The following is a 17,849-nucleotide window of genomic DNA, read 5'->3' on the forward strand; positions in this document are numbered from 1 at the left end:
ATTAGATGCCAGAACAGGGACAAGGAAAACTAACAGGTAAAAGAGAAGAGACACCAAAGCATCAGAAGGTCAATCATAAAAGAGCAATAAAAAGGATGGCTAACAGCAAGTTTATTTTGGTTAGGTTCATTGATACATAAAGCACGTCCTGAGGGAGTGATGAGTGAAAGATGTGTTGCCATAGAAAGGTGGTGGTGGGGAGGGGAGATGGATTGGTTGAGAATTGTGGGTAATTGTTATCCATATGAAAAGAATGAGAAGGGAGCATAATGGAAGTTAAGGGGATCAATAACAAGTCAGCCAACAGACTAGATGAGAATTTAATAAGAATTATACTATACTCCAGAGAACGTCTCATTGTGAAGTCCAGAGATAGGTAGACATAACACCCAAAATACCCCATATTATAAGCAGCTCCAATGCAACGTGGTAGGCATTATGAACCTTTTTTAGTTGCTTTGAAATGAAAAACAAAAGGCACAATGAATTTCAACTCATTCTTTATCTTTAATATGCACAAGAGTTGAAAAAAAAAAATACTTATGAGCCACCTTAAAGAGAAATTCAGTTCTAAAATTTATAAAAACATACAAACAATCAGAGGCCAAAATGCGATCTGTCGCTTTTTTAGATTCTTTTTTTTTCTTTAGCAAGTAAAAATCTTGCAACAAGCAATAAGCTTGTATCCATTTCTGATACAAGACAAAACTTCTTTAAAGTGGCTCGTTTTCTAGTTGTCTAGATAAGTTCATGAATTTCAAACCTGTTTTTTCTTTTTGTTCAACAATAATGGCTAATTCAAAAATAATCAGGGCTGCCTTCAGCTTCCTTACTGTCTTTTTCAGCAGTTTGCGGCCCAAACATAACTACTTTAGTTCAAATGCATTTTCCCCATACATCCCTTTACAAGTGAATGCACAGGGAAAGAAAAAAGAAAAAAACATCCAGTCACAACAGTAAGAAAGCCCATTTTCCAAATAATGGCAATCATTTGCCATTATGAAACAAAAGTTAAAACAAAAAAGAACAAACAAACAAAAATGACCCCTATTGGCTGTAAATCAATAATCACAATGTTATTATTGTTCTGTAGCATCCCAACAACGTCTAGTGGACCTAAGTGTGGTAGCTTCGCATTATATACCTAAACAAGAAATATACTTTTATTTTAGTTGGTACAATTAGGTTTTGTAGAAAGTGAAATAAGATTAAAAACCAACTAAACAAAGAAAAGAACCACTATGTCATGGATCTCCTTTTCCCATTGCTTGTATAGTCAAAATTAAGCGAACATCGCTCTCCACTTACATTAAGCAATAAAACGGGAAAACCAAAAGTGTGCACGTAAGACTGGAAAAACTCCAAAAAGCGGAAGCTCCACTGATCAAAACAAACCAAAAAATAATTCACAATCCAATCACTGTTGCAAAGTTTCTTGTGGTTTTGACTACTGAGTGACGAAATGAACTGATTAAGTGAAAATATCCTCCAACCGGTTACAACTGGGGTTATCCCAATGCACTTATTACTATGGTTAGACAGGAAGCAGAGAAGATGAATCCAGAAAATAAAAAGCGCTGCCAGAGCACCCTTGTTAAGCAGAAAGACCAGTTAATGTTATCTCAAAGAACTTCCAAAGGTTGGGGCAGCCCTTTAAAAGTCCTGACCAAATTGACAAATCACATAGGATCCTCCTTTGACATGTGCGACAGTCCCACTGCAAACCAAAAAAGATCGGCACAATGAATGTCCACTACACTATCGCTGCAGAAGTTCCAAAATGAAGGTGCTTGTCTGGTTTAAATGAGATTTTCTCCATTCAAGTTTGTGTGATCTTCTAATGTGATTTTTTTTCTTCATTTATCTTCAGTGTTTTGTAAATATCCATAATTTCAGGATGAAGAAAAAGCAAGAATTGGTGGCGATAATTTAAGTTCGGTTTGCACACCACACATTTAGAGACACTCCCTTCCCACATTTGAATAATATTCCAGGGAATAACCCATAATAGGCTAGTTCACAGATTTCAGATGAATGAGGGAGGGGCACAGTTGAAGCTGGACATCGAGTTGGGTGTTTGGCTGAGACTCTAAGATCATGACCAGAAATGCAACATTTTGAGGGAAGGACTTTCTTGGAAACAAAAGAAAATCCTTGCCTTTATATTTCAGGAATATCTCTTTCTTTCATCTTCCTTGGCTGATATGATGGCTGGTACAACAACAGAAGTTCCTATTATTGTTCATGCTCACCTATGAGTGTGAGTGAGTTAGTGAGTGAAAGAAAGAGCAAAATCTATATCCTTTTTTTGTTGTTTTTTTGTGTTTTGTTTTTTGGCAACTGCAGTATAATGACTCTTGTTCTTTTTTTCTTCCACGTTTCGAGTGGCATTGAGACTCAGATCCTTCAGTGCTAGTTTCTTCTGTGTGAGTGAGTGTCGTTTCTGAGCATGGTGATTGGTTGGTTTTTCTGGTTAGTGAGTGGTTGGTAGGTGATGGGTCAGTAGGTGGCAGGGGCTGAGGAGCAGCTGGGAAACCCACCATTCCTAATTTGAAGCTCCGGTTGTCTAGAACTTGAACTCCTTGGTTTGTAGGTTGGAGGATGGATCAAAGTTAAATGTGCCTCCCTGGGTGGCCTCAGGAATAAGACTGGGGTCCTCATCAATCTACAAGCCGAACCAGACATTAATAACCAGATATCACTAATAATTCAAATCTAGAAAAGAACCCCCAACAAACAAAGCCCACAAGCATTAACACATCCATGCATCAAGCACTGTATAGAGAAACATGCCAAGAACTGAGAGCTTGAGACTCACATCGTCTCCTGAAAAGTACTGATCGATGATTTCAAATGCAAGTTTATAGATGTCCTCATTTTCATGCTGCTGTAGGTTCTCAATTTTTTCCAATCCTGAAACACAGAAGCAAGATTACTGTTGATCTTTTTCTACAAAATAAGTAAAAACATCAGTGTATGTGCAGGTGGGATCATTTTGGACTAATCTGCTGGTCATTTATCACAATAGTACCAAAAGTGATGGTAAATTTAAAGACTACTGATTTCTATTCTGTATGTATTACCTCCACACTCTTCAATGATCTCAGCAATTGTGCTGGCTTCCTCCCCAGCCATGATGAGGATGTTTTTCAGTCCATCGAGAACCACCTGGACCACCTGAGAGTCTTTCACTGACAGCAGGTTGCAGAAGGGTGGGATCACGTTTTGCTGGACCAAGTACTCCACCTGCCAATTACATCAAGGTAACCAATGAACAAGCATGAAAAGGAAAGTGGCTCGGAATCAGGGATTCATCTGGAATGGTTCATACCTGATCCTTTCTTCCACTTATTGTCAAGTTGCTAATGGCCCATGCAGCCTCCTTCTGTGTTCCAAAATCGCCCTGTTTGGAAGTGCCAAGACATAACAGACCACAAAATAAAAATTCAAGCACTGTTCAGTTATAGAGTGTCTAAACTGGACTCAGAGAGTCTAGATTCAAGCTCTAGAATTTATTTCTGATGCCATAAAACAGATGATTAATAGTGAGAGAACATTATTACTGAAATAATCAGAATATTACTAATTGTTTTAAATTTCTCAAGAAAATTCGATAAAGTCGATTCTAGGGTGTTTTAAGCGGTTACTTATTGGCCCCTTATTGCTTATTGGTCCAAGTCAAATAAGACCCACCCTCAGAAATTGCCTGGATTTAAAATAAATTTTAAAGCAAGATTAAATAAGATTAATAACATATGTATAAAAAAGGAAAAACGCAACATAGAAGCATTTTCACAACTTGTCTCAAGATTTTTGGACCTCACAGTATATATACTGTAGCAGTGCTGAAATTGGGAGCTGTAATGAAGGCTAAAATGAAAAGTGGATGTAGAGCAGGCTACGCAGATAAAGTCTTACCTTGGCAAGCTGGTGAATGATCATGGGTATGAGTCCAGCATCTATTACAGCCTGCACCTGCTGCTGGTTACCTGCTGTTATATTGGACAGGAACCACACTGCCTCCTGCAGGGAAGAACAGACACATCTCAGATGTATTCTGAATATGAGCCACAGCACTTACACTGAGACTGGGCAGATTTCTCGAGTCATTTATGAAATTACGCAAGTAAATGTTCAGGTTTCATCATCTTGATTACATTTCACACAAATGGGATCATATGGGGGGGGGGTTGTCTGTCTCACCTTGTTGATCTTCTCTTTGGGGTGTGTGAGCAGGTTGGAAAAGTGAGAGAGGACATCACAGTTGAGCACCACCTGAGTCTGCTCATCCGTCCCTGTTACAATGTTCCCCACCGCTCTCAGCGCTGCGGTCTGAGCAGAGGATACACAAACATTTTTAAAAAATGCCTTTGTGTGTGTGTTTTTTATGTATATAAATGGTATTTAACATACATGGTATTGTTTTTACCTGAACTTTGACCTCTTGGTGGCTGAGCAGTGGAACAAGGAAGGGGACGACACCTGAGTCTATTACCATCTGAATCTGCTCGTTACCTCCATCTGTCAGATATGACAGAGCCCACACGGTGTCTACCAGAATCTAGAGGAAGGAGATTTTAGTGATCTCAATGCAAATGCAGACTCAGTTTCTACCATTTATTACACAGCTATCTGCTTGGTTAATTGTAACAGTGAGGGGTTTTTATTTCTTATTAGAAGATTTTTCAAAATAAAGTAATACAAATAAAATTTATATTTTATGTTAAAGTACTTATTTGACAAGAAGCCGTATAACTATAATAGTTGAGATAAATGTCAGCCAATTGTTATTATAAATCCCTTCAAGGCAATAGAAGACCCTTTTTTTGTGTGATAAATAAAGAATAATGCAAATCAGCCAGTCAAGTAACTAAAACCAAAATTATGGCACTATTTATGTAATTAAGAGCAACACTTAGATAAAAAATAAAATAAAATATTTTTTCATCTCTTGTACTTACATTTATATCTGTATGATATATGAGTACACAAAGGGCAGGAAGAATCTGTGAGTGAAAAACGGAAATTTTAGAAAATTATATTTTATTTTAATAAGCAAACAGCATGTAAACATGAAATCAGCTGTAGGACAACAAGAATATTCATTAGGCCTGCCATCTACGAAACAGTTGTTATATCACACACACACACAAAATAACAGAGAGTGAAAACACAGTCTAATGATTTCCTAGCAGCAGGAGGTACAATATGTTCCTTTCAGCTCAAAGCTACACCTCCACATTACAGACAAGAGAAAAGAAAAATTATAAAATATTGGCATGTCGTCTACACAGCATAATATCTGCACAGACTGAATAGATACTTAATTGAAAGGAAACACACTTCATATTATTGAGAGAGGGCGAGTCTAAAGAAGAACAAAATTGATACATAATATCTTACACAATCTTTAAGATATTGTGACAGTGATGCTTTACTGGATAGAATGCCAGTTTATAAAGTCCTTCATTTATATAAATCAGTCAAACAGCCATAGACCAAGCATTATTTTTACCAACTCAAAGACATAGTGTACGAAATGCACAAATCACTCACTCACACTCCTCACCTCTTGTACGGTTTCCATAGGCGGTGGTGGGTCTTTGTTTCGGCACAGGTTGACAATGACCCAGGTAACGTTTCTCAAGAAGGTTATGGGGATGGAAGGATTAATAAACGACAAGAGAGGCTTGACCACACCGAGCGAGATGACGTAATCTCGACACTGAGGTCCATCACCTGCACAGGGCCCATGAAACAAACACGCGTGTTAAGATCTGATGAGCATCTCAGCTGTTACAACTCTCCAATTATGGACCAGCATTTTTGGGATAAATTTAAAGTTTAAATTTTGAAGACAGTTTCTTACTAAAGAAATTCAAATGTGGCAAAAATGAAACAAAAAAGGAACAAACCTATTTGCACCGAGAGCAAAACAAATTTGTTGAACAAAAAGCGAATATACTCCAGTACTATAGGTGGCGCAATGCAAGTACAGCTTTGAAGGGTCGTGAACCTTCAAAATCAGTAAAATAAATAAATAAATACAAAGGTAAAATTACAGATTCTTCCTTGGGTGTTTAATGTTGGTTGAACCAACAGCTTTCAATGTTTATGCCGCCAATATGCATAAAGCAGCTGCTTTAGGCGTGACATCCAAAAGTTCACGTATTACACATATTACTCTCATTGGTTTCAATTTCTAATTTTCTCACATCAGTTACAAAATTCAGAGGCAGTAACAGTGTGAGGACATTTCTCAGTTACTCACCAATGATGTTTCCCAGCGCCCACACGGCCTGCTCACACACATTCTGATGAGGAGAGTGGAGAAGTCTCAAAAACAATGGGACAGCATCTACACAGTCAGAGAGAGAGAATGAGAGAACATACACACACACACACACACACCGATCAGCTACACACAGAACGGATGAAGTCAAAACAGGCTGATCCAGTAGACGAAAGCCTGTCCAAACAACTTACTGGATTTGACCACTGCCTGTGTCTGCGAAGACGTCCCTGATGCAATGTTGGTCAAAGCCCAGGCAGCTTCAAATTGCAATGAAGGACTGACGAAGAAAGAGAGACAAGTAAGTTCATTCATTGTCCAATATTTATTTAAAATGTATTATATTTTTATAATTCCAGTGGATTTTCATTAATTTTCCAGTAATTTGTGAACAAAAGGATGAAGGTTTTAACATTTATTGTACAGATGTTGAAAAGGTGGATTTCCATTTCTGAATCAGGTACCAATCCTTATTTATCCTCATAGCTATGCATTTAAAAGATGCTGCTTGTGTATAATATACACACACAACCCCTCAAAAGTTCTTAAAAAATTTGGTAAGATGTTTTTGAAAGAAATCTCTTATACTCTTCAAGGCTGCTTTTATTTGATCGAATTACTGCAAAAACAGTAAAATTCTGAAACATTATCACATTTCATAATGCATGCTTTTTTCCATACTTCTTAAAATGTTATTTTCTTGTGATGGCAAAGCTGAACTTTCAGCATCATTACTCCAGTCTTCAGTGTCACATGATCCTTCAGAAATCATTCTAATATGATGATTTGGAAACATTTCCCATTTTGAACAGTTAATATTATAATGCTTAATATTTTTGTAACATACATTTTGATCAATTTAATGCATCTTTGCTGAATTAATTTTTAAAAAATTAAAAAATTATAATAATAATAATATATATACACACACACACTTTATATATACCCCAAATTTTTTTTAATGATAGCGTATACTGAACAGCTATTGAGGGCCACAACACAATCCACTCTGACCACTTGAGGATCTCTGTCCATCTAACATTCACCCTCTCTCTCATCCCTTATTCTTTTCTCTCAAACACTTTTTCTCTACTATCATTCAAGATGACATTCAGAACTTCATTACCTCTGATGCACGTTCGTACACAGACAGCAAAATTAAAAAGGTTCCATTAATTAGAAATACTTTCATTGCCATGTAGTCACTCACTTGTCATCCCTCTCCAGGCATTTGACTAAGATTGGAAGGATTCCACATTTTATCAAGTCATCTATGGGGGGATTTCTGTCACTTGAGAGCAATTTTCTGTAAGGATAGAAAAGAGAAAAACAGTCATCTTTCGGCACTCCAAATACATGCCAGCAGTGTTAACGCAATTTATTTCTAAGAGACCAATCCAGCCAAAGATATTTAATTATTTTTCATTACAAGCATAATTAACAGAGTATGCCATTTTTCTGTTTTTGTGTCAGGCTATTCACTTTCAGCTGATCAACAATGTGAATTAAGAAAGCAAAAAGTGTCCATTTAGATATGTCGACTTTAGGCTATGAGAGATGTTTTTAGAAGGCACCGTGTAACAAATTCAAATCTTTTCATATATGTTTTACAACACTTTACCTGGCTGCTTGCACTGCACTGAGCTGCACCACAGCATTGTCACTGGTGGCGTTCTGTAGTGAAAAAGATGAGAAATGGAGAATGAGAGGAAGAAGGGCCTGCTCACACCCACACACACTTTGTGAAGTGTAGTGCTGATGTGTGCTGACCCTATGAATCGGTTATTTATCAGAGTCTATTGCCTCTCTTACCACCACCATTTAATAACAACACACACCAGAATCTTACCTGTAAGATGGCATCTAGCGTTACATTTTGCTGAGGAGAAAACAGAGAGAAAAAAATTAAGACAAACTATATAAACTATATTCTTGTACATATTTTTGTGACCTCAGATCAATAAATGTTATAAGCCCATTTGGCTGGATTTGGACGAGTGCGGAGTAAAATGAAATAAGAAAGCCTCTTACTCCTTTGAAATCAGAGTCTGCATCGGAGTCCTCCAGACTCTCTTCCTGTGGAACATTTCGTTTCTTCAGGAGATGCTCGTCTCTTTTGTTCTGTACAGATTGAGAAATCATAAATACCAGGTTCTCTCTGATACTTTGCACTTATTAAATGCATCATGAGATCATAAAGACCTAAACAAATACAAACTCTGACTTTAGTCTCAATGCATTTGAGGAAGTAAGAGAACACACCATCTTATTAATGTCATGTATATTTAACAAAGCTGTATTTATTTCTAATGGACAATCATTTTAGAGAGGTTATATCACACATTTCCTCGAAGAAGCTTAAAATCAAACAGACTGTTTTTTTTTGTTAAGCTGTGCCTTAAAGATATCAAACTTCTTCAGTACAGTGGTTCAATATGGCTCACAAAGAAAAACCTTGTTAAATATAAACATTAGCTGCTCGTTTTTAACACTGGGATCCTTCAGAAGGATCTGCAGAGTGGAAGGTGCTACACAAAGCCAGACACCATTTTTTATGGACTTTGCCACATTTTAATAGCTGTTCTAGTGTTTAGCAAGTTCAGAGCACCAAATAATTTGACAAATTAACGTGTACAGTTGTGCGCTAATATCTCACTTTTGCAGCTTTGTCTTAAAAACTAGTCTTTTTCACTAAAGACTTCAATCTTCTTTTTTCACGATACAGCCCCTTAATGAATATTTTACTGCTTATGTCAATTAAATAGAATTAAAAAGCACAATAACTGAACCCTTGAAAATGGCAACCGACGAAATGGAACACGAAATAACTAGTGGTTCTACACAGTGTCAGAAAATAATGTGAGAGTGAGCGGTCTGTGACTCTAATGTTGGAGCAAACAGGAATGCAAAGAGGAATGTCTCGCACACAAACACACACAGAGCAGTACAGCCGCATTCTGTCCGATTCCTCTGGGCTGACAGTGTAACTGCCTAATATGGACAGGACTTGCTGTGTCACCCAACCCAGCACCAAATTAATCAACAACATCAAGGCTGTAGGACTAAACATCTGCTCCACATCAGCTCTGGTCCAGCAGATCAACAACAGGGGACTTCTACTCACTCAGACTGTGACACAAAGCGTGCTGATATCCATTTGTCCTAATGGACTTTGAGGGTCCAGGCAGCTTTGCTTCTGGTGATGACATGCTACTTTCTCAAGCAGGGATCTGTTACAGTTTTTTTTTATAAATGTAGAAATGCACAAAAACGCAGGTTGTTTTAGCAAGGTTCTAAGTTCCTTGCCAAAAGGAAGAGAGATATGTGGGACGAGGGAAGCCACTCATGACAAACCTTCTTCTTGGGGTGCAGCCAACCAGGGGCCCTGTGACCACGGATGGCGTGACTCGACTCAAATACAGCAAGCGCAAACAAATCTCCAACAGAAACAGCTCACCAGATGAGAGAACAAAGCCATGAGAAGGCCTCAATAGCAAGACATTCTAATGTTTTATACCATTTGCATAAAATCAATTTATGTTACTATTGTATAGTCAACTAGTCAATCTGTTTCTGCCAAATTAGCAGGAAAGAATACTTCATGGCATACATAGTAATAAACACTTTGCAAATACCAAATACATTTAAATATCCATTTTCATGAGCTATTCCAATATTACACCGGAATGATTATGCAACATTAAATTGAATTATAAGAATGTTAACATGACTCTCATTGATGTATGTGATATAGGTTTACTACATTTTTTTGTCATTTAACTAGGTTGGACGAATCTTTGTTTATCTAGGTATGATTACTAAAAAAAAAAAAATTTATTCACCTTACCGCTATCACAATGGGTCAGGTGCATTTTTACTGGCTCATTTTGCATGAAAAACACAATTCATTCTAACTGTCATTTAAATTAGTATCAGGGCCAATGAATTTTCTCAATTCACTCACCATTACATCTGAACCCTGAATATAGACTTATGTTATAGTAAGTTTGACAATTAACTTCTCAAATGCAATATTATAACTGACTGCCCACAATAGCGAATATCCCAAGTGTATCCCATCTGTTCAGATCATGTGTCTGATGCAGCAGCTTCACCACATTTTGAGCATTCTATTGTTGGTCTCCAATTCATGACACTCAGTGTTTGGTCAAAATTACACTAAACATAGTGAGATGCCTTGCTTCCAATATTCACGTCTGACAGAACATCATAAATGCAGTGTCCAGTGAGGCAAGAACAAAGCATCCATGCACACTTACATGCAATCACCGCCTGCTTAATTCTACTGTTAAACATGAAGAGACTCCAGAGAGCTCCATGCTAAGGCCAGATTTAAACTACTCGTTTTTCCTCAATCGCATCACCTCACACACAGCACTGCAACTGCACATAAAGTGATGTCAAAAGGTTATCACAAGGTGGGTTAGTTAGCAGGACTGCATGTGACATCTCACCAATGATATTGGATGAATAATATTGCGATGTATACATTGAATATGTGCTGCATATTTATGTTTTTTTCACTGCCAAGTTACATTTAAGCATTATTAGGTTAGTTTGAGAGAACTGAAACAGTAATATATTGTAGTATTTTTGTTGCTGATAAATGAGCGATGGCATTAGAACATCTGTGAATCATTTTGATTAACACATTTTAAATGATGCGCCAGCAACTAAAAGTTCACAGATCATTTTATACCATTTCAGAGCAAAAGCACAGATAATGCTAGCAAATACTGACAAAAAAACTGAAAAATATCAAGATATAATTGTTTTAGCTTTACAGCCCGGCCCTAAATGAGACTGAGAAACTATTCAGTGAATACAAATCTCAAGTGTGCACTGAATCACCACAATAAACAGAGCTTAATGTTGTCGCTGAGAGTGCACATAGTTAGTTAGGAATGGGGGGGGGGGGGCTAAAGCGGATGAGAATACAGTGTTGTAAGGCTGGTTTTATTTCAACTAACATTCTCTGATGAATCACATGTAATGCATCAGAATAAAATGTTAAGCTGCACAGTGTAGCTTTAATACTTCAATCCAGAGAAAACCTGCAAATGAACAGTGAACATGCAAATACTCCTGTAACTATGACAGATCTCTCATTTATTGTGAACTTACCTTTCTCAGTTCTACCGTCACTTCATTACGATGTCTTCGCATCGTCTGAAAAAGAATGAAAGAAATAGATTAACTTTGTACAGTACAACATATCTAAGGTATATGAGAAAAGTCCTAAAATGTAATGTTGTATGAGGATAAGGTGCCCATGCATTGGCAGAGTATGGCTTTGTTACTGCTTGAAGTTTAATACTTTGGTTTAGCTGTTTGTTCAAATCCACAAGTGATTCATTAACACACTGCTAAGGTGACGCCCTATAATAACGAATGGGCTGTAACGTTTGAAACAAAATGCAACATTAATGGCAACTAAAGTCTGGCCACTCCAGCAGAACAAAAAGGCAGCCAACCGTGGTAACCATGGTGACGGCAGAACCCAGCTGTCACTCACGCCTCCATTTAGACAATCACATTTTGTGGCCATTCTATTAGAACTGTTGCTCGAAACCCAACAGAACACACATCTGCATCAGACATGTCTGGAGCAACAAAACACATTAAAGCCATATTTTTTTAATTCCATATTGTGATATAATGGATTATCAAAAACTCATGGTATGGACTTGGTATGGATGGTTCTGAGAATCAGTTGTTGGTAGGATTTTGAGATTTGGCCGCTGCCCTCAAAAGTAGATGAACGTGAGCTTGCAGTAGCAGAGATAAAGCAAACTAAATGATAGGTTTATTTATTTTTATTGCCATACCAGCATCCAAGGCTACTTGGAAACAAATAATAGTGACTAAATGATCGGAGAAGCCCTGCATACTTCACCAGAGAGGAGTCTGTCATTTTCACTTGATCTAGTTATGACAGTATGTTTAAACATTACAAAGTCAAATTTAAAAAAAATACACATGGTGTTTTCATTTCATTTCATGCTGACTTTACACTATGGCAAAAATGGACAGACCACCGATCACAAGTGGTTTTGCACTTTAACTTAATTTTTCAAAAAAAAAAAAAAAAAAAAATTATAATAAAAAAATTATACAATTCCAATGGGACACAGAAGGAAAAAGAAAAACATCAGCACCCAACAATGTAAAGACTGCACTTGCTGTGTGGTGGGGATGGTGGGACAGATCAGATTTGATCTTGTGACTGGGCATCCTAGTTCATGTTACAGCAAACCCACACTGTGCCTTATGCAATCCAAAACCCATGGAGAAAGCAAGAGGATCTATGGAAGCCCGTTTCCGCCACTGAATAAAAAATAAAAAAGGTTATTTCGACTTTTTATCTCACAATTGACTTTTTTTCACAGAATTGTGAGATATAAACTCGCAATTCTGAGAATTTATTAATAATTGTTAGGTTTTTTTTAGTAGTTATTACTTTATTTCTCAGAATTGCAAGTTTTATGTTTGCGATATATAAAAGGAGGTTCAAGCATTATTGGAGACTCAAAGCAAGAGTTTAATTTAAGCATTTGACCCATTCTTTTACTCAAAGTGACTAAGAGTGCATTGCACTTATAACTGCATTTCAGTAAATGAATTCAAACTTGTTTCACCTGCACAAGCACCATGGCTCAATGTTGAACTAACACTAGGTCACAACACGGCCCATTTCAGGAAACCAAATAAATGCAAGAGATTCTCAGCACAAAGCAGATTCCTGGAGTCTCAACAAGTACTGTATTTTAGCGGTGCATGCGATATGTATGAATCACAACAGAATGACACTAGGGCAAAGCCGAGAGAAAGCACTCCAGTAGTCAGCGGACCCTTGCTTCGCCGGTGACATGACAGCTTGGCACTCTAGAGACCACCATAATGACACCATATGTGTGCATGTGCTTGTCTGGTTGCCAGCATGGTCTGAGGACATGCTGTCTCACTGCTGTAAGATCCACAACATACTAATAAATAGGCTAACCGCATAATAGCCACAAACATCAGGCTTGACTATCTTCGTAGAACATGCAGCTTGCAACAGCAAGGTTATGTGTTCAAAGTAGGGCCGGGCAAAAAAATCGAATGCGATTTTCATGTGCGTCTTGTCAGTAAAGCCTCCACTGTGATTAGTGGTTAATCTCCACCACGTGCGTTCAGATCAGAGTATGTGAGCGGAGTGGAGCGGCAACAATTTCCCCTCCATGCTCTGAGCATTTAATAATCACTCCGCTCCCAATAAATGTAAATGCCGCTCTAGGGCCGCATCGCATTCGATTTTTTGCCCAGCCCTAGTTCGAAGTCAGTCACTTTTTTTTAAAAAAAAGTGTAAATAATAAAAAAAATACCCACAATGCAAAAACGCAGGATGTAGGCTTACTGAGGGAAGGACTTCAAGTAATTCAATTTAGCTGGGTTGACATTGACTATCAATTTGAATAGATCTTCATTTTAATGATCTCGAAATTGAGTCTTAAAACTATGCTGTTTAACGTTAACGCATAAACAAATCCTCACTACAACATTACATTTATTTAGCACACCTGTAATTCAATAATCCCAATAAGCATGGTGTTTTCTCAGTATTGATAAGAAACAGTCTCAGCTTTCAAGTTTTGTTCCTTTTATTCGTTTTATAATGTCAGTGATCATCTCTTCTTCGTTCCTATTATTAGCTATAGCACTTGTAAACAATGTCATAAAAATTACTACAGAGGACCATTTCAATAAATATATGCACTGTATTACAAATCAGTCAAATCATGAGCTCATGATTGCAAATCAAATAGTGAAATGTGTCAGCCCTATAATTTGATCACAAATGTTTTTTTAATATTGTGCAAATTTGAACAAACTCTTTGATCTTCGTATAAAGAGAGTACGTGACATGGCAGACTAATCGAACGCCTTTGTTTCTTTTTCCACAGCCACTTAGCAAATGCAAAACACAGACAGAAGCACTTGTTACTCTCTCAGTTAGCTACGATTACATCCTTGTTATGGGCTAAATCTAGCAGCTAATGAGACAAAGTATCCCACAGTTCATTGCTGACCACATCAAATAAGTCAGCTGAGCCACAGTGCACGAGCCATTCGCTCTTATGGGAACACAAGATGAGAAATCTGAATCTGGTTTGCAAATTCCGGGAATAGCTGCAAAAGGGCGACAGCTTTGCCGACCTCATCCAAAGCCATGTGTGTCTGACGGCTGAGTCACACCAGCACCCTACAGTCGAAGTCAATTCACACCATTAATATTGAAGGAGGCCTCTGGGGTTACTCGCATGAGCCCACGGCAGAAGATGATAATGATGTCTAGTATCAACAGGGTATGAGAGTAAATGAGTTCATTATAAATGTGATCGCAGCACCTTAACTTTCATTCTACTCATCTGAAAGTGACTTTGAACACTCATTATGGTGGTCCTCTGGGTCAGACGTGACGTTTGATGAGATAGCTGCTATGTTTCAACTTAACAGCCTGTGTTTGGTTATAGATATCAATTTTGCTGTTTACAATACACATTTTTTCAAAGCAGCAACAGTATATCATTGATGTTTTTAATATTTTATTGCTTTATAGTCATACTTCGCAGGTTAGAGAAGGGCAATAATACATGATTTGTGTGATATTAAAAAAAATCAAGCAGTTGGGATTTACTGTATGTGACCCTGGACCACAAAACCTCTCAAGTTGCTTGGGTATATTTGTAGCAATAGCCAAAAATACATTGTTTGGGTCAAAATTATTGATTTTTCCTTTTATGCCAATTAAGTTAAGTACATTAAGTAAAGATCATGTTCCAGATTATTTTGTAAATTACCTATTGTAAATATATATATTATATATATATATATATATATATATATATATATATATATATATATATATATATAAATTATTAGTAATATGCATTGCTAAGAACTTTATTTGGACAACTTTAAAGGCCATTTTCTCAATATTTTGATTTTTTTGCACCCTCAGATTTTAATAATAGTTGCATCTCAGCCAAATATTGTATATACTTCATATATAGAGTTGGGCAATAATATAGTTTACATTTTGCAGCGATATAAACAGTCAAGCAGTTGACATTCGCTATATAGTGCTTTACATGATTGTACTTTATATAAAGAAATAAAGTCGGATGTACTATATAGGCAACTGTAAATATAATGCTGCTAATATTATAGTTTATATTTAAACAATTTATAGTTTAAAATTTAAACAAATTTACTTTATGTCAGTATGCTGTATGTATGTGGATAAATCTATATGTATATATGTGTGTGTGTGTGTGTGTGTTTATATATTAACTTCATATTGCTGGGAGATAATATAGTTAAAATTTTGAGAAAACAGATGAGATTTGCTACATAGTATATACTGCTTACATGAGTGGACTGTGTATATGCGGGTAAAGTTTGATATAGTAGCTGTAGGTAGGAGTTATTAATTTATTTTGTGGCGATATTAAAGTTTATGAAACATCTAAAGTTTTGTTCAATTTATAAATTAGGTGTAATTTATTTTGTGGCGATATTAAAGTTTATGAAACATCTAAAGTTTTGTTCAATTTATAAATTAGGTGTAGTCACAAGCCAGTTGAGTCTCGGGCCGGCAGGAATTGTGGGTGGGGGGAGTGCATGTACAGTTCTCTCTCCACCTTCAATACCACGACTTAGGTGCCCTTGAGCAAGGCATCGAACCCCCAACTGCTCCCCGGGCGCCGCAGCATAAAAAATGGCTGCCCACTGCTCCGGGTGTGTGTTCACAGTGTGTGTGTGTGTTCCTGCTCTGTGTGTGTGCACTTCGGATGGGTTAAATGCAGAGCACTAATTCTGAGTATGGGTCACCATACTTGGCTGAATGTCACGTCACTCACTCACGTAGTCACAAGCCTTGATGTGTATCGCCGCCATGGTAAGTGATGAATATAAATGACCTGGGCTGAAATTTCAATTATATTGCCCATCCCTGAGGAGTTAACTGAAAGTCATGTCATAAAACTTAAACATAGCAATGTATAAAATGACATTATATCTTTAGTCACATAGTGTTCAAGCAAACAATGGCAAAGAACACAAAACTTCATTGCTGCATTATACAGTATATTCTATAATCTTACGGCAGACCCCGTCTGGAGGTCTTCATTCCAGTCTGAAGGCATTAAAATCTGGTTTATTTAACTCTGGTGTACCTATAAGTGATGCTTAGATGCTAACTGCCACACCAAAGGACGATCTGATTGAAGAGGAAAATATACGAAGCAGTAGTCTTTTCACAATGACATCTTTATTAAAACACCACAATCAGCTCTAATCAATGAACAGGTCTATTAAAATCTACTACAGCAGGCTTGCTAACCTGGCGTGACCAAACGAGCAATAAAGAGGTCAGCTGTTGATGTATGACTGGTCATCATTAGTTCAGTTCTGGAGAGACTGCTAAAGCCGGTTTAACACACCTGTCTCTGTCGCATTTATCTGGTTCGCAAATTATATTAATTATTATGTAATAATGATTTGGGTGTTTATCTTCTATACATGAATGTTAAAAGTATGAATACAAAAAACACGTATAAACGGGCTGCTGGGCGGTTAATCTGCCGCCTGCTAACCAGTTAGCCGTTAGCACACATGCTAACACGATAAATCTGCATGTTTTTGGCCCAGCATACTTTAAAATGAAAAAATAACAGCCAAGCCACCAAACCGACCTTATAGACAAACCAGTCTTAATATTACACGACTAAATAATGCGCTATAACAACTCAAGCCCGTGTATAAGCCGCGATGAGCTGGTGAATACTGAAGGCAAATGTGTGTTTAAAGAGGCCTCTGTGCAGGCCGCGCCCGCTCCGCATGATCCACAAACACCCGCTCCGATACCGTAAAACCAGAACCGCAGAACGAGGAAACCGAAATGTCAAAAAGCCCAGAGGTCAAAGTCTCTAGCGGGCTTACCTCCACATCTCGCCCCTTGTTTTTAAAGCTCTTGATGCGATGGTTTTCCAAGCCGGCGTTTTCGGCCATGGCTCTGTGTGTATGTGTGTGTCTGTAGTCCCGAGCGCCGCGCGCAGCTCCGCTCAGAGAGGAAGCGGAGGGCGGGGGTGTAGCGCTGTCCGACTCGCGATTGAATCGTTCGTTTGAGTCGGATCTTTTTAATGAACCGGTTCACGAGTCAATTGTCTCCTTCATTGAGTCATTGAACCTTACTTTTCGTAAATATATTGTACTGGAACATATTGTTTATGACCTGATTGTATGGCAGTTTTATAAACACGCATACGAGCGTTTTCTTTTATTTGTTTTAGTTTATTATTTTAGTTTATTTATTATTTTAGTGGGATTTCCATTAAAACACAAAAATCAGCCGAGTGAATCTTAGTTTTGATTATTGTGCAAATATGCAAATCATACTTCTAGATCACTTTATGCACATTCTAAGCTGAATCATAAGTGCAACAAATTGAACGAGATACATTAAATTGCTTATTAATACTTCTGAACTGTC

At 37.4% G+C, this 17,849-nt stretch overlaps 1 protein-coding gene across 1 annotated transcript; it reads right to left on the reverse strand.

Moving 5' to 3' along the window:
- Window positions 1-94: 94 nt before the first annotated feature.
- Window positions 95-17,455, reverse strand: LOC109095845 (importin subunit alpha-4-like). The gene is made up of 17 exons (XM_019109511.2): window positions 17,300-17,455; window positions 11,438-11,482; window positions 8,324-8,413; window positions 8,142-8,171; window positions 7,914-7,966; window positions 7,503-7,598; window positions 6,487-6,572; window positions 6,272-6,358; window positions 5,570-5,739; window positions 4,962-5,006; window positions 4,430-4,561; window positions 4,204-4,332; window positions 3,919-4,023; window positions 3,332-3,403; window positions 3,084-3,246; window positions 2,819-2,913; window positions 95-2,665 (listed from the first exon to the last, which is right to left on the reverse strand). The coding sequence occupies exons 1-17, from the start codon at window positions 17,366-17,368 to the stop codon at window positions 2,567-2,569; spliced, it is 1,566 nt and encodes a 521-aa protein (XP_018965056.2). The 5' UTR covers window positions 17,369-17,455; the 3' UTR covers window positions 95-2,566.
- Window positions 17,456-17,849: the final 394 nt, after the last annotated feature.

Source organism: Cyprinus carpio, chromosome A1 (assembly GCF_018340385.1).
Source record: "Cyprinus carpio isolate SPL01 chromosome A1, ASM1834038v1, whole genome shotgun sequence".
Lineage (NCBI taxonomy): Eukaryota > Metazoa > Chordata > Actinopteri > Cypriniformes > Cyprinidae > Cyprinus > Cyprinus carpio.